This window comes from Thamnophis sirtalis, unplaced genomic scaffold (genome assembly GCF_051295495.1).
Source record: "Thamnophis sirtalis isolate CommonGarterSnake01/CBP01778 unplaced genomic scaffold, rThaSir2_p1.2 scaffold_4, whole genome shotgun sequence".
NCBI lineage: Eukaryota > Metazoa > Chordata > Lepidosauria > Squamata > Natricidae > Thamnophis > Thamnophis sirtalis.
The window spans coordinates 91,591,527-91,617,376 of NW_028261384.1; the positions used below are offsets into that span (position 1 = coordinate 91,591,527).

At 40.9% G+C, this 25,850-nt stretch overlaps 1 protein-coding gene across 7 annotated transcripts in view; it reads right to left on the reverse strand.

The window, feature by feature from the left end:
* The window catches only part of FMNL1 (formin like 1), a 94,511-nt gene that overhangs the window by 8,776 nt on the left and 59,885 nt on the right, over positions 1 to 25,850 (reverse strand). For 2 of the 7 annotated variants that reach the window (XM_014058296.2, XM_014058297.2), the window contains exons 6-22: positions 25,204 to 25,341; positions 22,877 to 23,005; positions 21,732 to 21,840; positions 20,314 to 20,390; positions 19,528 to 19,621; positions 15,548 to 15,622; positions 14,660 to 14,770; positions 13,879 to 14,028; positions 12,954 to 13,076; positions 10,795 to 11,029; positions 6,572 to 6,931; positions 3,878 to 4,002; positions 3,588 to 3,790; positions 3,124 to 3,358; positions 2,140 to 2,208; positions 966 to 1,046; positions 318 to 447 (exon numbers count right to left, since the gene is read on the reverse strand). In XM_014058296.2, the coding sequence (XP_013913771.2) occupies positions 318 to 447; positions 966 to 1,046; positions 2,140 to 2,208; positions 3,124 to 3,358; positions 3,588 to 3,790; positions 3,878 to 4,002; positions 6,572 to 6,931; positions 10,795 to 11,029; positions 12,954 to 13,076; positions 13,879 to 14,028; positions 14,660 to 14,770; positions 15,548 to 15,622; positions 19,528 to 19,621; positions 20,314 to 20,390; positions 21,732 to 21,840; positions 22,877 to 23,005; positions 25,204 to 25,341 (2,444 nt within the window). The remainder of the gene's footprint in view (positions 1 to 317; positions 448 to 965; positions 1,047 to 2,139; positions 2,209 to 3,123; positions 3,359 to 3,587; positions 3,791 to 3,877; positions 4,003 to 6,571; positions 6,932 to 10,794; positions 11,030 to 12,953; positions 13,077 to 13,878; positions 14,029 to 14,659; positions 14,771 to 15,547; positions 15,623 to 19,527; positions 19,622 to 20,313; positions 20,391 to 21,731; positions 21,841 to 22,876; positions 23,006 to 25,203; positions 25,342 to 25,850) is intronic. The other 5 variants (XM_014058299.2, XM_014058303.2, XM_087713383.1 and 2 more) reach the window with 4 other exon arrangements.

Sequence of the window (25,850 nt, forward strand, 5' to 3'; positions counted from 1 at the left end):
TGACTTGGACTGTTTGATGGACTCTGATACCTCTATTTCCACGAAAGTAAAAGCCTATTTAAACTGCAGTGTCTCTGTATGCTGGTTTGTGTGTTCTCCAACACAACTCTCACAACACTTCACTGAACGTACTCTTTCTCCCAACAGGGAGCTTACCTAACAGCCATCCAAAGAGAAAAATCAACACTCTATTTTTCACTAGGAAAGACACTCACTGTTCTCTTCTTGCCCATAATCTACCACTTTAACTTAACTTTAACTTTTAATAAATTTATATGCCGCCCAATTCCATAGGACTCCGGGCGGCTACTTCATACCTGCCCCTGCTTTGTCCAGAAAATGCAGCTCACTGGAAAAGTTCAGGAACTCAGGGTATTTTTCTTGGATCACCCGCACTATATAATGAAGTAGTGTCTGTTTCCGGTCTGTTGATTTCATATCCAGAAGCTACAGAGAAAAATAGCAATTAGGTTAAGAAAAAACTAAGATATCAAAGCATTACAGAACACCTGCCCTTTCTGGTGCAGCAATTTTCTTCCCACCTCTTCTTAATTCCCGTGGGTTTGGGTGATGTATTTTATAAACATACCTCTGATATTGTGAAGACATGTCCTTGGAGTACAGTACTATCACTCCTGATAACTTGAACATCATCAGGGAATCCAAGGTAAGGAAATGCTGAATGACTCATACTATAGTAGCTTGGGAAAGATTACTGGAAAGCACAACCTACTGCTATTATGAAAGTCTGTTTGAAATGCTCAAGGACCCATATTGGGTGGTGTGTGAGTGTGTGCATTTTTCCTCTGTGGCTGATGCATAATTGGAGCTCTGTGTCATGCACGTTACTCTCAGTCTTAGCTCGTTCCTCATTTGTGGCCACAACCAACTTTCAAGTTAACACCCTACTATTTGTTTTATTCTAGAAGCAGGTCCTAAGGATTCTATGCCTTCTCCCCACCTACCGCATCAAGGCTCTGCAACCGGAATCCATAAGCCGCTCCCCGTTTGCTGCTGTTCAAATAATTCCCAAATGCCAGGACAATCTATGGAGAGGCAGACAGGCAATTAAAATGAGTCATATTTGACTGGAATCTCTTAGCTGAATCTAAAAGCATTGATAGGCCAAGATAAAGGGAGGAGGACAAGAGGATATCATTTTATCTTATAAGAATAGCCAGCTACTGGGGGGGGGGAGGTGGATATATTAATGATGGCTTTGAAAGTTTATACATATTCATGAAAAAGCATATGAATGGTTATTAACCATAATCATTATAATAGTGATTTTACTATTTCTTTTATTCCTGGGAAACAGTGGGTGAAAACCTCAAGTTCCACCTTTAGGCTTGGGAAATAAATGTCTACAATGTCTGATGTCTTTACAGCATAATATTTCTAGACATATATAATAGAGCAGGATTCTATTATGACAATCAATTGGTTGTGTCACATAACCCAATAAGTTCATGAATCAAAGGGACCCACATAGCAGATTCTGTCTGCTGTCAAGCTCCAAGGATCAATCTTTCCTTCCTTCCTTCCTTCCTTCCTTCCTTCCTTCCTTCCTTCCTTCCTTCCTTCCTTCCTTCCTTCCTTCCTTCTCTTCCTTCCTTCTTTCCTTCCTACCTTCTTTCTTTCCTTCCTTCCTACCTTTTCCTTCCTTCCTTCCTTCTTTTTCCTTCCTTCCATCCTTCCTTTCTTCCTCCCTCACTCCTTCCATGCCCTCCCCCCCAATCCATACTCACACCACAAATTCACAAAGAAGTGAACTGGGTAGACCTCTGTTGCTTAATGTTATTAAAAATTCATGCCAGTGTGGCATACTAAATAACTTTGAGACAGTCCAATTTTCAGTCTCATGGGATTGTTGTCTATGTGTGTTTGTGTGTGGGAATACATAGAATACAATGCATGCCACTGACTTCCTGGAGGAAATAGTGGTTTACACATCTAACAAATACATAAAACAATTAAATTGAATGTAGAAAGTATTCTGAGGTTTAAGAATATGTAGACAACAGTTTGCAACTTGGTTGTCAACATTCTGGGAGCCAACAATTATTACTACTCAAGACCAAAGAAAAATTGTCCTTCAACTTAAATGATTGTGGAGACCTTATCTTTAAGGAACCTCACCTCTAAAATCTGACGCAGTTTGGTAGATGACTTGACTGACATTGAAGCAACAATCACAAAATTTAGTTGCTGCAAATGAAATGTGAGAATGACATAATCAGATTTCCTACTTGGTTTGACAACTACCTGAAATTATCCTACCTACCTTAATAGATACTACTTATTGGAACTAAATATAAATGTGGATATTTTAAACTTTTTAAACCTCTAAAATTTATGTTTTCCTGTTTTGTGACTTTACTCCACAAACATTTCTTGACATTTAAAAAAAATCATGAAATTGGAAATGAATATTTTGAAAACAATCAGAACAGGAAAAAACAATAACTTTTAAAGTACCATTTTAGCTGCCAACACTGCTAAATGCTGCATAAGATACTTAATAATGCTAGCTTATCATGCAAGGTGTAGACCTGGATCTTTTCAGATAATTGCAACCTTTCCCCTGAGGTAATTTAACGTGGCTTGGGAATTCGATGACAAACCCTGATAATGCCATAGTGGATAATTCCACATAAAGGCTTGGCAAGGGTTAGAATTACTTCCACAATCAGCACAAGTTGATAGAAGAAGAAAAAATAGTTGGTAGAATAAAAAGTTAAAAAAAAAAACATAAAAAGGATTTGCTGCCTGCTGCTATTTGATGTCTTAAGTGCCAGATTTGTTGCTCTCTCTCCCCCAACAATATTGGATACTTGAAAATGCTTCGCTACATTTAGCCCCGATCTACTTCCTATGCAAAGTTGCAATTTACATTCTGCTGCTCTTATTAAGCCATTCAGCAAATCATGCCTTTTTTTCCTGCAACCTGTAATAAATAAGAAGACGGAAAAAGAAGAAAAATACTATTTTAGAAGAATCATTAGTCAAGATACTATATCAACTTTTATAACCATTTTCAGGCTCTTCCAATTGGTATTAACCCAAGATATTATGATTGACACCACTTCTTGGTTATAATCAGTTGCCTGCTTTGTTCCTTACTGGCAGAAGGAGTTGTACGGTATCTGCAAAACTGCCTAAGAATGTCATGATGTTCATGCGTTCTGTAAGGCGGGGAATTTTGCTGAATTTGATCATGAATTGGTCCTCATCTGAAAGCTCATCCAGTGGACGTTGCTCTTTTTCATATTTGCGGATTAGTGTCATCTCATATTCCGTTGGGATGAAGCGCATCAGTAACTCCAGAAAATCCAGATTGAGGGTTTGTAAGTCGTATCTAAACAAGAATAAAGTAGGCCGGGAGTAACTGGTTAGGTAGGAGAGGCCTAAAGGGTTTTTCTAGATGACAGAACTATATATGTCATTCCAGTAAGTAGCTTCCCATCACAAAATTAACTGTTTTGCATATATCTAATGTGGATCATGAGCACATGCATAATGTGTTCAATTCAATCTTCCCTTTTGAATGGCAGGTGAAATTAGCAAGAAAAGCTGGACATACTTACGTCTGAATGGCTTTGCAAATGCTGTCGATACTGAGCCCCCCTTTACGGAGGGTGATGGCCAGGTTCTTGGCCCGGTTGCATTCAATCAGTGAAACCTTAGTGGGAGCTTTCTGTAAAGTCTTGGTCTTTATGGAACTGAATTCTTTGCCTGGACCCTGAGCTTTGGTTTTGAATTGTTCTTCAAAGTCATTCATGTCCAGCTCCTGCACCAAGGAGAAGCCAAAATGAACAAAGTGATATATGTATTGGGTGAGCAAGGAAGAGAAAAGCAAAAAGGTAGAGGCACCCACCTGAAGGACTTTTTCATCATTGAGTTCATTGAAGATGGTCCCATTGATCTGGTTAGGCTTCAAAGCAACCCAATTGAAGACAGGCATACGGAATTTGGTCTGTATAGGCTTCTTGATCTTGACAGCTTCCAACAAATAAGAAAGTTTGTAAGTACTTTATAAACTTCTACCATCTCAGAGATTTGTCTCTTCCCAATTTTATTTTTCAGCAAGGGCCTTCTCACAGATTGGGCATAAAATGAAAGATAAACTCTCATCTGTGATAATTTGGATGTAGTTAAATCTTTCTAAACTAGTAGAAACGTTGAGCAATCATTGATAAAATATTGGATTGAGAAGACCTAGGTTCCAATTTATACAATTTATGTAATTTCATGAGTGTCTAAAGAGTGAAGCTGGCTGATTCCCACAACGTATTAAGCCATAAGGTTGCTTATTTATTTAGAGATGTGCCTCACAACCTTTGGCATAACACAAAAATTAAAATCCACCAGTTAAAACAATAACTCATGGCATCCTGGCTACATGACCTTTTCCAATCATAAAACTGCACCAGGAACAAGGCTTACCTAACCTCCAAACCTGAACAGTGAGGGAAAAGCCAGGTCCTAACAGCCTTACAAAAGGCTACCTGGATCATCAAAAACTTGCTGGGGAAACTATACACCCCACCTTCACTTCAAACGAAGGTAAAGCTAGACATTTTGGAAAGTGAATTTAAGAGAATCCCAGAAAATACTACTAAAAATAAAGGAGTTGAGGAAATACTAGCAGAACCGTTTTAAAACCTTGGAAGATCACAGCAATAACAGTTTGTAAGCAGATATGAAAAATATAGTGCAGCCCAAAGAGATGGACAATATCAATTTAAATTAGATTTCATATTAACCTTCTGGAAGACTGTGAAGATCTGGCTCTTTGCCCAGGCATTGGCCCAGAAGCAAACCCAGCAAATGTAAATGTAAAGTTAATGAGGCATTATGGGGCTGGGTTTGGGATGCATGGTGTTATTGTGGGGTGGTGTTGGTTATATTTATTGTGTTCTCATTGGATTTCATTGTGAGCCATATATGTTTTCCAAATAAATAAATATTTTTCAATACAAAAAAAGCAATATTAAATAATGCTCAAACTATTTTAAAAACCCTCACTGTTCCACAAATCTGATTTTATCTTAAGGTAAAGGTAAAGGTTCCCCTCACACATATGTGTTAGTCGTTCCTGATTCTAGGGGGCAGTGCTCATCTCTGTTTCAAAGCCAAAAAGCCAGTGCTGTCTGAAGATGTCTCTGTGGTCATGTGGCTGGCATGACTAAATGCTGAAAGCACACAGAACGCTGTTACCTTCCCACCAAAGTGATCCCTATTTTGCTAATTGCATTTTTTATGTTCTTTCAAACTGCTAGGTGACAGAAACTTGGACAAGTAACGGGAGCTCACCCCATTATGCGGCACTAGGGATTTGAACTGCCAAACTGTTAACCTTTCAATCGACAAGCTCAGCGTCTTAGCCACTGGGCCACCGGGTCCCTTTTGATTTTAACTTACCAATACATAATAAAAATACCTAAGGTATAGTTTAAGACTTAGCAGTAATGTATGATCCCATGTGTGGGCCATGCAATAAACCATGGTTAAAAAAAATAACTGTTTAGCACAATATTTGGACCTGTTCATTGTCTTTCAGCATAATTCTTTTTTTTTTTATGAATGTTGTTATAAGCAAAAGCAAGAAATAAACACAGTAACTAAATAGAGGTAACATGGAATATAAATTCTACTCAGTTCCTAATTTCTAGCCTTGAGTATTCTTCAGGCTAGGAGCTAGACTTTGGAGATGAAAGATCTCAACTTTAATTTATTTAAAAGGCTGCTGCCTCTGTTATTGAAGAAAAGCTTGGTAATATTATGTGATCATATAATATGATATGATATTTTAAGGAAGAGCAATTGGAAAAAAAAGATGTCTGGCAAGTAATTTGCCATACTTCCTTTTTCCCCAGAGTTATTGTATCCCCTTTACACTTAGCAGTAAATACCACAAAACCTTTGTCATCCTCAAGAAAATCAAATTAACATTGTTAGGAATGTATGATGTAACCTGTTGGGCTGAAAACCTGTTAGGTTCAGTGAGTTTTACTGAGCTCATCCAGGTTCTGAGTAGACATGTCCAGTTTAGAATTGCCCTTTTAATTAATTAAATACATGAACAAAAATCTATAAATGATGATTTAGATTAATTTTAAAAATAAATTTCTTCAGAATTACAAATTATGATTTACAGTAAATGGAAATTTTTATAAAAGTGCAGAATGAAAGCACCAACTCAGAGGAAGTATCCCAACTCTAAAGTAACTGAATATATCATTTATATATAGTTGTTTTAAATATTAAGATTATATCTTTCTGCTATATACAATAAGATACCCAAGGAACCATATACATCAATATTTTTAAATTCAAACAATCCTTTTCTTGAATTAGGAACTGAACAATGCAGACTATTGTTTGAGATTTCTAATTATATTTCCGTTCAGATTCACTGATTTATTGACTGATGAAAAATTTATATGTCATTAAATTCACAATTCTTTTGTGAGCTTCTGATTTCAAGAGAGGGGTAAATGAATATATATCTTACAATGCAAATAGAATGGCTGTTTAAGAAAGATCTACTATACTATATACAATTTACCTGCAGTAACTGTACTGGCTGGCAAAGTTGCTCCATCAATCATGGGAGGCGGTGGTGGGGGAGGAGGAGCAACTGGGCCACCAAATGTTAAGAGGGGTGGTGGCGGAGGAGGAGGAGGCGTTGATGAAGCTTGAGATGTAGTTACAATCACAGGCAGTGGTGGGGCAGGTGGAGGCTCATTGATCCCTGGTAAGGGTGGTGGTGGTGGTGGTGGAAGAGAAGTTGGAATAGGTGGCAACTCCTCCTCTTGAGAAGAATAGAAAGCCCCAGAATCACTGCCTTTCATGGAAGGTAGAGGTGGTGCTGGTGGTATTTCTGGAGCAAGACTGCGGACAGGAGATGTAGATGGGGAGGGATAATCTGAAAGAAAACAGAACAAGATATGAGGAATGCCTTCCTGTCCTGCCCACTGGAAGATAATCCTGTCTAAATCTCCTGGAAAGAAAAAGTATATGAGCCAACCATATTAAAATACTTGTTCCTGTATGATAAGTGATGATTTCTTAGCTGCTGCATATCACGGAGTAGTCTCCAGGAGATAAGCCATTTGGGAGACCATATAGTTCAAATGTTGATGGGTTGGAGCAATTCAAATTGGAGTGTTTCTTACCTGAATGTCCATTAAGGCAAAATGAGGCAAAGGAAACAAATCCTCTACATTAACCGAGGAGGAAAAGTTCTACACCAATCTTGTCCTTGATCTACTAGCTGCATGTGGGAATGTATTCATATAGGGCAGGGTTTCTCAAACTGGGAATAGTGAATTATCAGGGCACATTGGCAACTTGGTGATTATTTTTAATGCATTTAATAGATGGGAACTTTAACGCAATTTAAATGGCAAAAAATCTATGTGCCGCACAGTACAACTAACACCTATCTATTTATTTACTTATTATGGTTGCCCACTAGAGTGATGGCTAAAAAGAAGAATTTGTAAAAAATATCCAACTATTATTGGAGATTTACAATCAATTGATAAAGACTAGTGATAACCGTGTTTGGCTTCTTTCAGATATACTTGTTTCCCTCTGGAATTTCCAGGAAATTTAAATTCTTTGGAGTGACTAAAGAAATATATGTCAAAGTAAAGTTCAGTATTTTAACCCTCTTTGTACATGAAGTTATGAGGTTCTTTACCTCACTTGCTTCACATGTAGATTAACATTTAATTTGTAGAACTAAGCAGTATATTTCTTGCCCAATGTAATATTTTATTTTATTCAATTTCAGGATTTCAGGATTTCAGGTGCTGCATCAGCCGAGAGCCCAGGGAAGGGGTGGGGGTGTGGCCGCTGTTATCCGGGAGTCGTTAGTTCCTCGTAGGGTCCCTGCTCCGGAGATTGTCGGGTGTGAGTCTTTGCTGTTAAAGTTGGACCTCAAGGGTCAAGTGGGTCTGCTGCTAACGTACCTGCCTCCCAACAGCGTTGCAGCAGCCCTCCCCTCGCTCCTCGAGTCGGTAGCCGAGCTGGCAGTTGAGTTCCCTAGGTTGATGGTCCTGGGGGACTTCAATTTGCCGTCGCTCGGTGAAAACTCTGATGGGGCGCAGGAGTTCATGGCCTCCATGACAGCCATGGGCTTGACCCAAGTAATTAGAGGCCCAACCCATTCAGCGGGACACATGCTTGACCTTGTATTTCTCTCGGAGCAGTGGATTTGTGATCTTGGTCTGAGGGGGAGCGACATCATACCCCTGTCGTGGTCAGACCACTGCCTACTGAGGCTCGACTTCCGGAGGCCAAACCCCCACTGTAGGGAGGAGGAACCGACCAGGTGGTTCCGCCCCAGGCGTCTTATGGAGCCGTCAAGGTTCCAGACAGAGCTTGGGGTTATTCCTGACACTCTCGCCCACAGTCCGGTGGAGACTCTGGCTGCTGCGTGGCACTCGGCAGCGTCGGAGGCCCTCGACCGGATTGCGCCACTGCGGCTCCTCCGAGGCAGCGGATCCCGGAGACCTCCTTGGTTCACCGAGGAACTCCGGGAGATGAAGCGCCGGAGGAGATGCCTAGAGCACCGTTGGAGGTCCAATAAGTCCGAATCGAACCGAGCAATGGTAACCACCTGCACCAGGGAATACACCAGGGCACTTAGGGCAGCAAAAAGATCTCACATAGCCACCCTGGTTGCATCCGCTGAGTCCCGCCCAGCCGCCCTGTTTAGGATAACCCGCTCCCTATTGAACAAAAGGGAGGCGGGGGAACCCTTGCAGGGCAGAGCTGAAGAGTATGCCCAATTCTTAGCGGACAAAATTGCTCGGTTTCGGTCGGACTTGGACTCCACCCCCGCAGTTCCAGCCGAGACACAGGGGGACCAAGTAGAACAGCTCTGGGTTGAGTTTCAGGACGTTACCCCCGGGGATGTGGACAAGGCCATGAGAGCTGTAAGTACCTCCACCTGTGTTCTGGATCCGTGTCCCTCATGGCTGGTTACGAACTGCAGTGAGGTGACACGAGGCTGGATCCAGGCGGTCGTGACCGCCTCCCTTCGGGAGGGGAACTTCCCCGCCGCACTGAAAGCGGCGGTGGTGAGACCCCTCCTGAAGAAACCATCCTTGGATCCAGCTGTCCTTAACAGTTATCGCCCTGTCTCCAACCTCCCCTTCTTGGGGAAGGTTGTTGAGAAGGTGGTGGCCTTCCAGCTCCAACGGTCCTTGGAGGAAGCAAACTACCTAGACCCCTTCCAGTCAGGCTTCAGACCCGGTTACAGCACAGAAACCGCTTTGGTCGCATTGATTGATGATCTCTGGAGAGCCAGAGATGAAGGATATCCCTCCATCCTGGTCCTCCTTGACCTCTCAGCGGCTTTCGATACCATCGACCATGGTATCCTTCTGCGACGACTGCGGGAGGTGGGAGTGGGAGGCACCGTGCTACGGTGGTTCTCCTCCTACCTCTCGGACAGGTCGCAGTCGGTGTTAGTGGGGGGGCAGAGATCGTCCCCTAGGCCCCTAAATTATGGGGTGCCTCAGGGTTCGGTCTTATCCCCCCTACTATTCAACATCTACATGAAACCGCTGGGAGAGATCATCCGCAGGCACGGGATTAGATACCATCAATATGCGGACGATACTCAATTGTATCTGTCCGCCCCGTGCCAACTCAATGAAGCGGCAGATGTGATGGGCCGGGGTCTTGAGGCCGTTATGGACTGGATGAGGGTTAACAAGCTTGTGCTCAACCCAGAAAAGACCGAGTGGCTGTTGTGTTTTCCTCCCAAAGATCTGACTAATATTCCATCACTCAGGCTGGGGGGTCAAATTTTATACCCCTCAGAGAGGGTTCGCAACTTGGGAGTCCTCCTGGATCCGCAGCTGTCATTTGACCACCACCTAACGGCTGTGACCAGGGGGGCATTCGCCCAGGTTCGCCTGGTGCGCCAGTTGCGCCCCTACCTGAATCGGGAGGCTCTCACAACAGTCACTCGGGCCCTTGTGATCTCTAGGCTGGAATACTGCAATGTGCTCTACATGGGGCTGCCCTTGAAGAGCATCCGGCGACTTCAGCTAGTGCAGAACGCAGCCGCGCGAGTGATCGCGGGTGCACCTCGATTCACCCGCATAACACCTATCCTCCGCGAGCTGCGCTGGCTGCCTGTCGATCTCCGGATGCGCTTCAAGGTGCTATTAATCACCCATAAAGCCCTGCATGGCAGTGGATCTGGATACTTGAGAGACCGCCTTCTGCCAATTACATCCCTGCGACCGATAAGATCCCATAGATTAGGCCTCCTCCGTATCCCATCGGCCAGCCAGTGTCGGCTGGCAACCACAAGGAGGAGGGCCTTCTCAGCAGCAGCCCCGGCCCTTTGGAACGAGCTCCCTGTAGAGATTCGTACCCTCTCCACCGTCCAAGCCTTCCGCATAGCCTTGAAGAACTGGCTCGCCCGTCAGGCCTGGGGATAAGGATAGTTACCCCTCCCGAATGATGAATGTATGTTGCTTACCATTTTATTATATGTCTCTATCTTGTTGTTTGTATTCCCCCCTTTCCCAGTTTTATGTGAGCCGCCCTGAGTCCCCTCAGGGAAAAGGGCGGCCTACAAATTCTAATAAAACTAAACTAAACTAAAACTAATGAGAGGTCAGACCAGAAATTACTATATTGGGGCTACCACAGAATTGCAATGTTAAACAACATTCAACAGCAAAAAATTATAATTCTTCATTTATATTGCAAAATGCTCCAAGTGAAAGCCTTTGCCTTGCTTGTCCCATGAGGATGTACCTGTGCTAGTTGACGAAGATGCTTCAATATTAATCACAGGGAGGACCTCAATGCCAATGATGCTATCACTGCCAGGCCCACGCTGGATCCGGATAAAACCTCTGTCTTCTAGTTCTTCCAGGTTGTGCTCCAAGGCAGAGTATTGTGGAGTTATTTTTGACTCTGGTGGAAGCTGCATTGGGAACCAAGAAGGACTTTCTGGCTTGTTAACTTTGCTGATTTCATCTAGCTTCTCCTAAGAGAAAAAGTTTAGAGAGTTTTGAATAGAAAACCTAGTGAATTTATTCTGTTATTCTGAATTTGAGCAGCTTTTATTTTCTAGGATCTTGAATATGCTGCTATGGTATGGACTGGGTACCTGAGAGACCGCCTCCTGCCGATTACTTCCCATAGACCGATTAGATCTCACAGGTTGGGTCTCCTCCGGATCCCATCCGCCAGCCAATGTCGGCTGGCAACCCCCCGGAGGAGAACCTTCTCTGTTGCAGCTCCAGCCCTCTGGAATGATCTCCCTGTCGAGATCCGGACCCTTACTACCCTCCCGGCCTTCCGCAAAGCCACCAAGTCCTGGCTGCTCCAGCAGGCCGGGGGGCTTGTGAAACATCCAGCCCCAAGGAAATTGTGAATGTTGCGATTTTTGTTTTAAAGTGTTGTCTTTGTCCAGTTTTCCCCTTCCCTTGTCTATTGTGAGCCGCCCGGAGTCCTTCGGGAGTGGGCAGCATACAAGATAAATAAATACAAATACAATACAAATACTTGCCACTTATTTTCCTTTTTTTTTTTTTAAGAAAAAATATTCTGGGCTTATTAGATTTTTTTTAAAAAAAATCATTTTATACAGCTCACTAGCTCATATCAGTTTAGGGGGAAAAAAACCATAGGACAGATACTCCTAAGAGAAAGAAGCCCATGTCAATGTGACAGGTTCTGAATTGCAAATATTCCCATTTTCATGATTGATCATGACACAGGGAAGACTGATGTGTCAGGCAAACAATATAACCCACCCGATCAATCCACTCAAGTAATCTTGAGAGGTTTGATTTTTGCTCCAAAAGAAATTTGGGACTAAATTAACTTTCTTTTGTTCAAATGGGTTTAATGTCTTCTACAAAAATGAAGCCTTTCTATTCACTTTTCCTCCAGTGTTTTTCCTTTACCCATTTTCTTCCTGTGGGATGTAACACATCAAAAAGAAAAAGAAAAAAGTGAAGAGTGAGGAAACCAGCCCTGTGACTGGCTTTTGCAGAGCTGATCCTAGTGGCACCACATTTTTTAACTTTTACGAAATAAAACAAATAGATAAATAAATACATTTAGAAGCCAGAAGGTGAGGGGGGGGTAGGACACAAATTTCTAACTAAGTTTTGCAACTGTTGGGAGGACTAAACTGGGATGACTAATCAGTTGACCAATCACTGTCTAGCCATCTACAGGTTGTATGTTGCGAAGAAGAAAAGATGAGGGAAAGAGTGAATGATCAGGTCAGCCCTTTCATGTGTACATGGCAATTATGTTGAGCACATTAATATTCTTCCTCTATTATAGGACCTTCTCATCATCTGTTATTTCCAATTAATTCTACATATCTGCCCGCCGCATGCAGCTTGTGAGCTTTGTGGAGGGGCAACTATGTTAGATGGATACTTGACCTGATGCAGCAAATCTTCTAATTACATATGGAATTTATTTAAAAGATTCTGAGCCTACCAGGATTTCGGAACCTGGCTTTAGTTGCACACCTGGAACAATCTATGTTAAGGTTAGATCTGTTCATGAAAGGTTGAGAGGAGTCTGAATTCTTCTTGTAAAATCAGACTTTCTAAAGTTGGAAGGGGATATTTCGGGTCCAAAATGTTTTAGCTTGAAATGCTCTGCATTTCTTTTCCCACTTCCAGTGAGATGGTGATGCGGGAGACTGCAAGTACATGAATTCCATCTAATAATTTTAAAATTTATACAATAGACACAGATTTTTTTAAAAAAAATTGAAACATATAGGTTCAATATCAACTGAGGTTTGAAAGCAACAACCTGAGTTTACTGCAGAAGTGTGCAGTAATGCATAATAATAAAGATTGTAACTTTTTGCCCTGATCTTATTTTGAAATCCATTCTGATCAAAAGCTCTCCTAATACTTTTCCATTTGCTTCCATACCGGCTCATCACTAGTTCTTGCTCTCAGGATCTCCAGCTCATTGCGTGACTGATACAGCTGTTTCTCTAGCTCAGCAATTTTGGCCTCGGATTCGTTTTCTGCATCCTGGAGTTTCTCAGTGAGCTGTGAAAAGAATCAATGTACTGAGAATATGTTTTGGGAGGTCCAAGCTGTAAAGCAGAGTCAACAAATATCCTATGTACTCAACCAACGATGAACTTTGTGCATATGAACTTCAGGTGCAGGGATGGAATACATTCTCCCAGCAGTGGTGGGTTCCGGATCCCGTTCCAACTGGTACGATTGGAACGGGCCCGGCGGTATCCACATGGACGTGTGCAGCACACATATACATGCACGCATGTGTCTTAGTGCCTCCGCAAGCTTCCATGATGCTCCAGCTGCTCAGCAGAGCATCACATAGGCACTGTACATGTGTGTGGAAGTGCTGAAGACTTAAAAGACTGGTAAGGAGCTCAGGCGGGTGTGTGGGCCCTCCGGAGCACTGTACTGGAAAGGTATCCAGTGCTCTGGGCACACTTGTACCGGGGCGTACCGTCTGCAACCCACCACTGTCTCCCGGTGACCTGACCCCGTGGAGATTCGTACCCTCACCACCCTCCAGACCTTCCGCACAGCCCTTAAGATCTGGCTATCCCGTCAGGCCTGGGGTTAAAGATTATAATCCGCCACCACGCGAATGATGAATGTTGTTTCTATTTTTAATTATGTATTGTCTTTATATGTCATTGTGTGTATTCCCCTTCCCCATAAGTTGTAAGCCGCCCTGAGTCCCCTCAGGGAAAAGGGCGGCCTATAAATAAACTTATACAATACAATACAACCACCCACCTTCCTGAATTGCTGCTTCTTGACCATCTTAAGATGTGCATTGTCCATAGGATTTGTTTAGTCAGTTCCCTACCTGTCCAACCTCTTCTTGCAAATCCTCTATGTGTTCCAGGATGGCATTTTTGGTCTCGGTATCCTCCAGTAAGGCACCAACATCAAAGATATTATCCAGATAGGCTTGGATCTGCACTTGCAGTTTATCACTTTCTGTACAACGCAGCTTCTGTTAAATCACAGGAAGAAAATCTTGATTTAAAAATCTGGCCAGGGTGGTCATTCTTTACAGTATAAACTTTTGGAATTATAAATGTCAGTACATGATCCATCTGCATGTGTTTCTTTTTCTTATTTTTAATAAAAAGTTTATAGGCATTGGTGTTGTTGTTTTATGACACAAAACCCAAATAAACTTGCTAAAAGAACCAGGGCATAAAATTTTCCCGGAACATTTTTGGAAAATGCTCTTATCACCTCCAAATTCTTTTATTCCTTCAAAACCTATATATTATAGATTAATGCTTCAGTTTTAAAATGAATTACTTAGATTGTAAAGTGTTGTTTATAAGGAAAGTAAATAAAAAAGGGAAATTCAGCTATGAAGAACTTAATTCTAATTTCTATCAGTATATATAGAAAAATTTCCAAAAGTAATAAAACAGCATCAGCAAATTAGGTAGAGAAGCATTCAAATATCCCATCACTATCTCTTACTCTGAGTAATAAAACATATTTACTGTGTTAGCTAACTTCTATTGCTTGCTTCCAACAATGGTATACATTTCAGAATTGCTAAGCACTTTTCAAATGAAGAACAATTAAGGTGAAATTAAGAGCCATTAAAAATAACCACATACCTGTAGGTACTCATCAAGTCCCAACTGTGTAAACTCATATTGTAAGAAGGCACGGAAGTTCATGTTCTCCACAGAATGAACCACAATATTGATGAACTGCATACAAGCCACCTAGATGTTTGGGAATGGAGAAGAAAAAGTGAAAAGAAAAAGTTTTCTAGAGGATTTATAGTTTTGAAGGGCTGGGATTTTGGTGGTTAAAACTATCTTGTCATGTGAACTCATTATACCCAAGTTATATTTTTTAAATAATCAGATATTAACTTTGGGAGAACCAGTTAAGTGTAATATGGGGAGAGGGAGGGAGGGAGGGAGAGAGATTGTGACTTCTATTCCTAAAATAGGTATAAAGCCAATTGGGTGAGCTATTGGGTCAGAAGGAGTCAACAGGAACTTGAAGGCACACAAGAAAGGAATAACTTTGGCCTTTTGAAAATTAGAAAAAGTGTTTACTGACATTGAGAGTTTCAATGACTTTTTTTTAATTATGGGGAATATCATTTTATAGTTGATTTAGTTTTTAAGCCCCTTATTGATAATTTTAATGATGCTTTATTGAGCACTTACTGAGTATGCTTTGAAAATGATTCAGAAGGCATGCTAAAGATTTTACCCAAGCCCAAAACCGCTAGAGACATTGTTCGTCCATTTCTCCAACCTGTGCCTCCATAAGGGCTGATGCTTCCTTTTTGAGAATTGCTTTTCTGATCCTGAAGCATGAATTACTGCATAAATTTAAAACATGTAACTTATTCTTTGTTAATTAGGGATAGGAAACATGGCATGAGCAACAACTAATCTCCTGGCAGACTATGCCTGTTGGAGAAGAGTATTAGAGGAAATCTTACGGATGACCAAGCAACCATCCCCTCTAATGCATTTTGTTACCATGAAATCTATGTTGCTGTCTTCATTTCGGAAATACTCCATCAGCTTCTCAAAACGGTTCTTCTCACCACAAACCTTTAAGGAGAGAAAGGAGGGGAATTCTGTTTGATGGGACACTGCGGACCTGCCATGACAATAAAGAGTTTAAACTGTTTATATACATATGAGTAGCTTCTAGCAACCAGACCGAAGTATTTTATTCTCTGTACTCTCGGGGGCAGTCAACAAAAATGGAACCACTCACTGCTTAAATTTGTTTTAATTAGATGACAGGTCCAATGAATTTTAGCAAACCCTTTGAGAGAGCAATAATGGTACAGCCTTTGTTGCATCTTGTTAGTGGCATTCCAAAAACTTAGTGAGATCAAGATAAAATAAGTGGGGCCAGGACCCTCTCTCCAAAAAGAGAGAGATAGTGTATAGTTTAATATTTGTTTTTTGCCCCCTTTGTCGCATTTGAAATTATAGTTTGGCAGACAGCTCTTCTACGAGAAGCTTGGGAACTCAGTTTGAGTCTCAGTTTGTACACACCGCTAGAAAGCCTCTGGCTCCATCCCGATTAGTAAATATAGTTCAGCAACTATAATATTGCTATTTGAGTCTGTGTTTAATTGCTTACCAGCTAGCTGGCCCAAGTCCTTCCATCTCACATGTATCCTATCTTCTCCCACTTACTTTACTCTTTCAGTCCTAGTTCCTATGTCCTGAAAAATGACTTCTGTGGGGGAATAAGAGAATACCCTTTTCCTCTTTTCCCTCGATCTGGTTCCCAGATTCCCTTAGAATGGAAGCCATGCCAGTTTCGGACAGGAGATCATAACAATTTCAGCACAATTCTAAAATGAGATTTTATAATGGTACTACCATTTTATTTGTCTTACTAAAAGTAAGGTTGGTTATTTAGTGTATATTGCATAACTCCTCCAAGTATTACTGATGCAGCCAGCTCCTCCGCTTATGATTGATGTTGATTTAGTGGGTAGTGGTTGATAAGAGAAGGGAGGAAAGAGAGTGCTTCCATGAGGGGCTGTTGCCTCTCTTTTGCCCAGTTGCCAGTTATAATGTAGATAAGCTACCAGATCTGATTGCAGAAATCTAAATAATTATTAGAGAGCAGCAGAGTGTTATATTTTTCTATTGGTCACCCAGATTTTTCCAGTCCTAGTCTTGTAATTCAGGATGTTTGAAACACTCAGATGTACTGCTTTCCATCTCTAAGTGAAGAAACCTTTTCGAGAACATATTTTGAACTCATAAAAGAGCAAAATACCCTTACATAGAGCCAGTCCATTTCAGGCAACTGTAAATGTAAAACTGAAATGGCATGTGGGAAAAACTTTGGGAGTTGAGGCAAAGATGCTGCCTAGGGAATAACCAGATAAGAGACAGCATAGCCTGCAGCTAGATAATGGACAGGGCAAGACGCTTAGAAGGGACCCATGTTTAGTTTCTCAGGCTGTAAAGGAGATGGTGGGAGTACTTTCAGATTTGCAAGATTCTGTTAGTGTGGCTTAACAATAATGTAGAATTAACTCATTTGCTGTGTTTCCTATCAGGTACACACTGACAAGAGCTCTCAATGGTCACCAAGCTCTCAATGGTGATAATATGTTTCATAATTACTTATTTATAAGAATTTGCTTCTAGAACAACAGAATACTTGGCAGCTTGATCAGTACAGGAAGATTACGGTATTTAGTATTCATTCCCGTAAGCTCAGTGACATAAACAGATTCTGAGTTAGTGCAGTTGCTCTCGGTTCAGGGATTATCATTATTTTAATATCTACTGAATTTACTGGTATTCTGAGTTTATCTCAATAACCTTGGTTTTAAGTCTGATTCTCATAGCCACTTTATGAGCCAACTGCAGGTTGTTCATTCATGTTGGGAATAGGATCAGTTTGCATCTTTCTGTTCAGTAACTAGAATTCTCCCATTCCTAAAAAGCCATTAGGGCAGAGGTCTTCAAACTTGGCAACTTTAAGACTTGTGGACTTCAACTCCCAGAATTCTCCATCCAGCTGGCTGGAGAATTCTGGGAGTTGAAGTCCACAAGTCTTAAAGTTGTCAAGATTGGAGACCCCTGCTTTAGTGCAAACCACCTGTTCTATTGCCTACTATACTGGGTAATTTAAGTAGCTTCATCAGTTTAGAGAGAGCAGTATGAAGATCAAAAACCCAACTTTTCCTTCTATATCTATCTATCTATCTATCTATCTATCTATCTATCTATCTATCTATCTATCTATCTATCTATCTATCTATCTATCTATCTATCTATCATCTATCCACCCACCCACCCACCCACCCACCCATCTATCTATCATCTATCTATATCTATCTATCTATCTATCTATCTATCTATCTATCTATCTATCTATCTATCTATCTATCTATCTATCTAGTGTATTTCATTTCCAGAAGCTTTTGCAACATCTCCAGGAATTCCCAAGGAATATCTTTAAAAACCAAGTTAAACAAAAATGGGTGATTTCCTCCTGATGTAATCACAAGCTTGAAATGAAAAATATTTTTTTTCTGGATGGCAGCACTGAAAGACTTGCTGTGATCTCATTAATTCCCACTCTGCCTCCCAAGTGATTCAATTTGCATTTTAAAAGGAACAGTGCTAAACACAAAGTTATTTTTAAATCATGTATGTGGATACTACATTCATCTTCCCTATTCATATGTACATACTACAGTATAGTGAGAGAACATATCCTCTTGTATTGCTTCTGCTTTCATTTTTAAAAGCCATTGAAAAAAAAATCAACAAAAATGTGGAAGCTTTTAAAACCTCTGCTTTCATTCTTCGGCTCTTAGCACTTCAGTTCACTTGGGCAAGGGCTGAATAGTGTTCAGGCAATAACAGCAAAGGGATCCAGAATAGAATATATGGAGCTAGTTTCTATGGCTGTGGCCTCACATTTATCCCATTTCACAGCCTCTGCACATTGCCTACTGCTCACACTGGTTTAAATCTGAAAATATGTTACACTCTGAAAAGTTGAAAAGTTTCTTTTGAAAAACAAGTAATTATTGACCTGCTTCTACGGAAGTTTAGGATCTGTTATTCCACATAGCGATTGTCCTAGGAATGCTTCCTCTGTGGGTGGACTATTCTGCTGCAACTTTGTGTGAGGTAGCAATGAAACATATGTACCAATCAGATTTCAAACAAACTCATAGCAAAATTGAATAATTTTCACTGGAGCATTTTTGGAAAGATAAAAGGGTCTGAACATTAAGCAATGCCACCAATTAACACATGGTTTTCTACAGCCATGATGGCGAATCTATGGCTCACGTGCCAGAGGGAGCACACAGAGAGGGCATCTCTCTGCTGGCATGCGTGCTATCTTCCCAGGTCAGATCTCCGTGACATTTCTTTCGCAAGCTTCTCTTTCCCTGCAAACGACGAAACAGAAGCTCATGAAAAAAAAAGATCCTTCCTCTTGCTGCGCTGCCGGTGTTGGGATGTCCCACTTCCCGCCGCGCAGCTGGTCTTCGGGTCTCTGCTGCACATGTGTGCATGCGTGTGCACATGTCTGTGCGTGTGCATGTCCGTGCATATCCAGACGTCTGCACATATCTGTGCATGCATGCATTTGTGTGCACGTGCCCCTTTCAGTTTGGGCATGCGTGCATGTGCAGTTTGGGCACTCAGTGTCTAAAAGTTTTGCCATCATTGTTCTAGAGCATATTTTGGCACTAGTCTTGATAGATATTTTGAGAAGGGCTCCACTCAATAGAAAAAAAGTGAAGAAATAGCAAGACCGATTTACTGCATTTTGAAGAAAATATATTCACTGCCATCTGGGAGAGGGTTTTTTTGTAAGACCATTATATCTAGAATTTAATATTTAACTTTAGCTAGTTGCATACCTAAAATATTTTTTTTTAAATAGTTTATATTAAAGCAACATCACTTGAACTAAGCACCAGTGACAAAACAACAAGGTAGAGCTCACAAACCTCTTTGAAATTGTCAAAGGCAGCCAGAATAATGTCGTGTCCTCCTCGGACCAAGCAAACAGCAGCCAATAGCTCAAGGACAAGAGCTTTAGTTCTGCAATATGGGAGCAAAGATTTTACATTTTTCCAAAGAAACTGGAACAGGCAGACTTGGAAGAGAGTGAGGCCGACAGGCAGGCAGGCAGACTGATGGATGATTAGATTTGCATAACACATTAAGGCAAAGACAGCCAAACTACATTACAATTTTATGCAATGTGTGAATCTTTCTGTTGAATGGAGGTAAATTCCACATTCCTTACCACTAGTATACAATATTGTATTATTTGTCCTAATATGAACTCAGATAATTGTTATTATAGTCAGAATACTATGAGATTTAAATAACTCACTGAGTTCCAGTAACTCACTCCATAAAACTAAATGAATGAATACTGAGAACAAGTCAGGATGCTTGGGGATTTTGTTTGGTTTGTATTACAATCAGCACTGTGAAATGAAGCAACCTGCTCCACGCCTCTCAAACATCTGTGCCAACTTTAGATGCGACCCATTCTCAGCTCAAAATACATGCCATAGTGCATATAGAGTGCACATTTTTAGAAAATATATTGAAAAGTAATGTATTCTAGAAAACACTCATTTTATACCATATTTTAAAATAAAAGGAGTGTTTGATGCAGAAATGATATATGAATTCATCTCTGAAATTGACCTGGATAGCAATTGGCTAACATAACCATTCAGATTAAGAAATATAACCATAAAGGAGGACAGAATTCCTACCTGGGATTCTTATTGTTGAGGCTGAGTGTGATCTCATTTACACAGGCAGGGTGGTTCATCACAAGGCTGAATCCAGACTAAGGGAAAAGTGAGAAAGTTAGCAGCCCAAATTAGCAGTTGAAGGTGAATCTAGATAACTGAAAGTAAAAGCACACACAAGCATGGCTCTTTGGTTACACAGAAATTCAAAGAATGTATATATATTTTAGCAAGCTAAGGCCATATGGACATGGTTGATTGTGGCAAGCCAAACTGCTGGTTACTCGTTTTCAAGTGATAGTTATGAACCTAACTTTTCTTTTCATAGACAGCTTTAAAATCACACATAAACACACACTTTCACATTTTAACCAAATTGTGTGTGATGTCATTTAACTGTAGCATATAAAAGTTTAAAAGGCCATGCAACTCTTTAAGACACCCAAGTCGCCTCAAGCATTTGATTAATGATCAAATATTGGGATATATAAACTCACAGCATTCCACCAATTCCCACAGCCATGTCTGATGGGAGTAACACTACTGGGCAACATCTTCCTTTCAAAAATAATAGTGCAAAATATCTGCCTACTTACTCAGAAGTCATTGCAGGCAGGTTGTGGAAATCTGCCTGTACTGTAAGGAAAACTCCAGCGTTTAAATTTATAATATGTTTGCTTTTAATAATTTTAATAATATGGTGTTTATGTCATTTTAATTTTTGATTGTGAGCTACCCAGTTTGATGTAAGATGAGCACTTGCATAAATATTTTAAACAAATAAATAAATAAAATGGGGGTTCATCAAATCTAACACTGGCTTGCAACTTACTGACATCACTGACAACAAGGGCTATTGAATTCTCCCTTCTCAATTTGTCTACTGTGGCCAACAACCAAATGCTTGTTATATGTCAATGGTTAAAAGCTCCATACACACAGATGATTTCCTAATGACGGATAACAAAGTCCAACAATTTTGGAAAAACACTTGATTGCATCTTCTGTATTTTACACCCCATGATCTCAGAGAACTTCAAAACAATTAAACCCAGAATTCTAACATTAAAATATTAGGATTTTTCTGAGAATGCTTATAGCCACATTACTCCGAACACCTGATTTATGGGTCAATTGAGATAACATATTAGAAAACTCCCTAGTAATGGACATTGGTTTCTTCAGACTAGCTCTTCATATGGGAGTCTTTCTAGACCTACCTGAAAATATTGGGGATGGGTTTTCTTGTACGGTACATGTTTCATGGGTTTTTTCCTCTTTGCCTCTCTCTGATACCATGAATATATGTCCCTTCACACATCAATTCTGAAATCTAGTCACGTTTCAAAATTCCTTCCCAATGTTATATATGCGTTTCCCAAGTCATTTATTTCATACACATGGAAACTTTCACCTTTCTTATCCACTTCTTCCATTACCTGATAATTCATAATGGCACGGAGACACATGATGCACACATGAACATCATCCTTCTGGCTGACGATGCGTGAGTTCCGTAATGCCTTCCTGCTGTGTGCCGGATTGAATCTGGGGTAAAAATAAATTTAAAGTGAGGGAGGGGGGAAAAAACAGCTCAATGACCGTGAATGCCAATCTCATACAACAGTCCAAAAGTATAAAGAATAGCATATGAGAAGAATTTGAAGGAGAGCAGCAGGAGTCAGTATTAGTAGCAGGTTAGTAGTTTAAATTTTCCTTTCCTTCTAAGTTTCCGGTACAAATAGCATCCAGGAATAACTTATCCAGGAATAACCTTATCCAATCTGTTGTCCTGCAGCTGTGTTGCACTTTACTCCCTATAATCTCTAGCTGTGACTGACTGAACATTATAGAAGTTAAAGCCCAACATATCTGGAAGGCAACAAGATGGGAAATTCAGGCCTAGAGAATGCTGTCACCTGTGAAGACTTCCAGTCCAGTTTCCAGGGCATTGCTGCTTCCATATGATTAAGCCTGGAAAAGAAGCTCAAGAATGGAGCTGGCACGACTACAGAGAAGCCTTTCATATGGATATGGTGGAAGGGCAATACTGAGGATGGATGCTGGTATCAGTTCTTCAGGTTCTGAAAAACTGACGGCTTTTTTGTTAGCCTTACGGAAGGTTTCTAGATGCCATGATTGAAGACAAGCCAGATGAAACTTAACGTTATTTTTGTGAAACTTCAGGCTCTTTTCATTGCTCAACATTCCCTAACCTCAACCTCTGTACATCTCAGCCAATCCCCTAAGCTTCATGACAGTAGCAACAAAAAAACTAAAGCCAAAACAAACAAAAACCAAAAAACCCTTGGGATGACTATGAAAACAATGAGAATCTAAGCATGCAAATATCCCAGATTTTCAAGTGACTGAACTTTTAGGGATGGATTTGCCTTATTTGGGATATTTAAAATAGCAAACGTCCAGCCCTCAAGGTGCCCAATGTTCAGTTATCTGAAGTGCCTGTGCATGAACACACAGAAGTGAAAGGACGAGTGTGCCCTTGCCCAGCCACTCCTACGCCCCTCTGGCTGCATTTGTGGGGCAGAGGGTTCTCATCTCATGAAGTCTGGGAGAGGCTCACCGGGGTGAGTAAGAGTTGACAGGTGGCCTGGGCTTACAGTCCTGCTCGGTGCCAGGGGCGCTGGAGGAGGGGATGCTGGGGTGGACTTGTTGAAAGAATGTTTGGATCTGCTGGTTCAAATGGCAACACCTGAAGGAGGTGGAAGAATGCAACCCTGCAGGACAGGAGGGAAAAATAGGATGCTTCAGGTGGACGCCTCCCTTCCCCTCCCCCTCCCCAAGCATGGGGGAAAAGTGACAGTTTTTTGGGAATTACAGGGAGGGACATTTTACTGTCACTTGAAAAGCAATCTTGATACCCCTTTAGCAATTTTTGGTAAATCCAGCAAAAGGAGCCCATTACTACCCATTTTTCCAATGCAAGCCTACTTCTACATTTTGAGGTTTTCTCTATGGTATGGGCAGGAATGTTCTCTCCTGTAAATTGGGTGGCCCTGTATATCCCAAGTCTGGGGCTGGGAGGAAATTTTCCGGCAGGACTGAGAATCTCCCTTGGGTCAGTTAAGTCAGTTGTTCTCCAAGGTCAACACCATCCTATTCAGGATCAGGACCTTATGTAACAAAAAGGCTGACCAGTTATAGCATTCAGCCCATTGAATCACAAGGGCCAGCCCCTCCAGTCTTGAAGGAAGGTCTTGTATTGGTATCACTTCACTTCTGAAATGTAAGTAGACAGAAAGGCTTCTAATGCTGCATAGGAAGCCACATAAACAAAGCATGGAAGGGGGCTTTGGTGCACTCCCAAGAGATGCCAGGCCACCTTAATGCCTCAATATATGATTTTGCCTCTCAAAAATGAAAGCGAAAGAGAAAAGGCATACAGGTTTTTCATACACTGTGATCTAATAGATCACAGTGTTGAAACTCTCCAGAACTGATGACCCCAAACTACACATGTACTATATCCCATCAACTATTTTCCCCCTATCCAGGAAGACAACGTCTGGGTACCTACCATGAGGCATTTCCCCAATGGAAGCATGCAAAAGAAGTGTGAGGTTAGAATAAGGAGAAAGAAAAGGAGTTAGGACAGAGATGAGAGAAAGAAGAGAAAAAGAGAAACTGAATTTGCAAGTTTGTTGGAAAGTTAGCAGTTAACGTGAACAGGCACCCATCTTCTCAGATTCGTCATTTAAAGCACTACTTTTGAGGTGATCATAAACGTGAAAAGTTTAGAAACTAGATTATGAGTGACTCCTTACTATTATTTTAGGTTGATTTACTTAATATAGTAATCATAGCATGCAAAAAATGTTTAAAAACTATCTAATTATAAGTTGGCTTTTTTCTAGACATTGTTTTCTGGGGGGGGAAACCAGTGCATACTGTGTTCTTTGCATTGCCAGAGAAGTGGACTTTTAATTTCAAAACTAGAACTTGAAAAATGAGTAATGTCTTGAATATGAATATATATATTATATATTATATATATATAATGTCACAACCCTTGGTATGCGAGGAAGCATACTGCTTCCTTTCTCTGTCTATTGGCTCATCTCAAGAGACCAACCAGACAGAAAGCCATTATTTTTACTGTTGCCTTTGTTACATTTGTGTTGCATTGTATATATATATAAATCTGATGGGATCAGAGTTTTCAGTTTGAGTGCTAAGATGATCTGCAGAAGTTAAAAAAACAGAAAATAATCTGTGTGGAGCATTTCTTCATACTGTTCCCTAATGACCTCATTTTAATAAGCAATTAATCTCATTGTTCCATTTAAACTCAGAGCTACCTTAAATCCAAAATATTTCTGATTGTTTCAGATGAAGGTTCTGAGAGTCACCCTATACATATACATCTAATCAGCCTGCCATCCTTTGTCACTCATTTATTTCATTTGGCATCATTCTGGCGTGATATAAAAAGTATAAAGGTAGTGGCTTATACTAACTGAAATGGCCTCTGATTTCCATGGTGCTTATATTATAGTAAATGGTACTTTATAGCAAAGACTTTTTAACATGTGCCAAACCCTAAGACAGGGGTCCCCAACCCCTGGTCTATGGACTGGCACCAGTCCGCAGCATGTCAGAAACTGGGTTGTGCACACAAGGGAAGCCCCATATGTGGAGTGCAGGCAATGCACCAAACCACACCCTGTCTGGTCCACGGAAACACCTTTCTCCACGGTGGCCAAAAGGTTGGGGGTTGCTGCCTAAGATTTAATTTGCTAGCTTTTGTATAACTTTCACATTTTATTTTCTAGAGCAGTTTGTTGTGCAGGGAAAATATAAAATGGGACTGCTTCTCTTCCTGTCCCATAGGCTTCATCTCAGTAGTGGGAAAGTTGTTTAAGAAAACCTACCCGGACTTCATTTGGTTACCTGACAGTCAAGTGCCTCGCTTTGATGGAACCCTGTGTGGGAGAGCAATTGCTTCTGCTGAGGTCCTCTACAGATCTGTCCAGGGCCTTTCCCTTGTCCGACCCAGGGCTCCCATTGTCAGTGCTGTCCATATCATACCTGGAGCCACACAGACAAACAATAATGTGCGTCAACAGGTGGGTGGGTGGGTGGGGTTTATTGAGGCTCTGGCAGGGAAATAGGAGAAAGGAGAACTGTTTTTCAGGGCATGACCGTTGTGTACATGTCAATAAATTCTCCTCTCTGTAAAGATTCACAACTCAGTGCTGAAATAAACATGGCTTAGGCTCCATTTTTGCTTTGGCAGCCTCAGAGCTGGGCCGCTATCCAAGGTGCTGAGCAAACTGTCTTCGTGTTTTTTTTATTTTGGTGTGTACAGACTTCCAGCTTCCATGATCGTCTTTCTCTTTTTAACTAGGTTCCTAAGGTCTACTAGACTGGCTGGATTCAGGCACAATGTTATAGGTGGAATAAGTGGAACAAGATGGAAAATAGGTGGCTTAGGAGGCGGAGTCATTACATACTTTACATGGAAGTTGGCTTCCACATAAATATAAATCTATATCTACATTACTTCAGATTAGGAATATTAGCAGCTTATTTTTTTT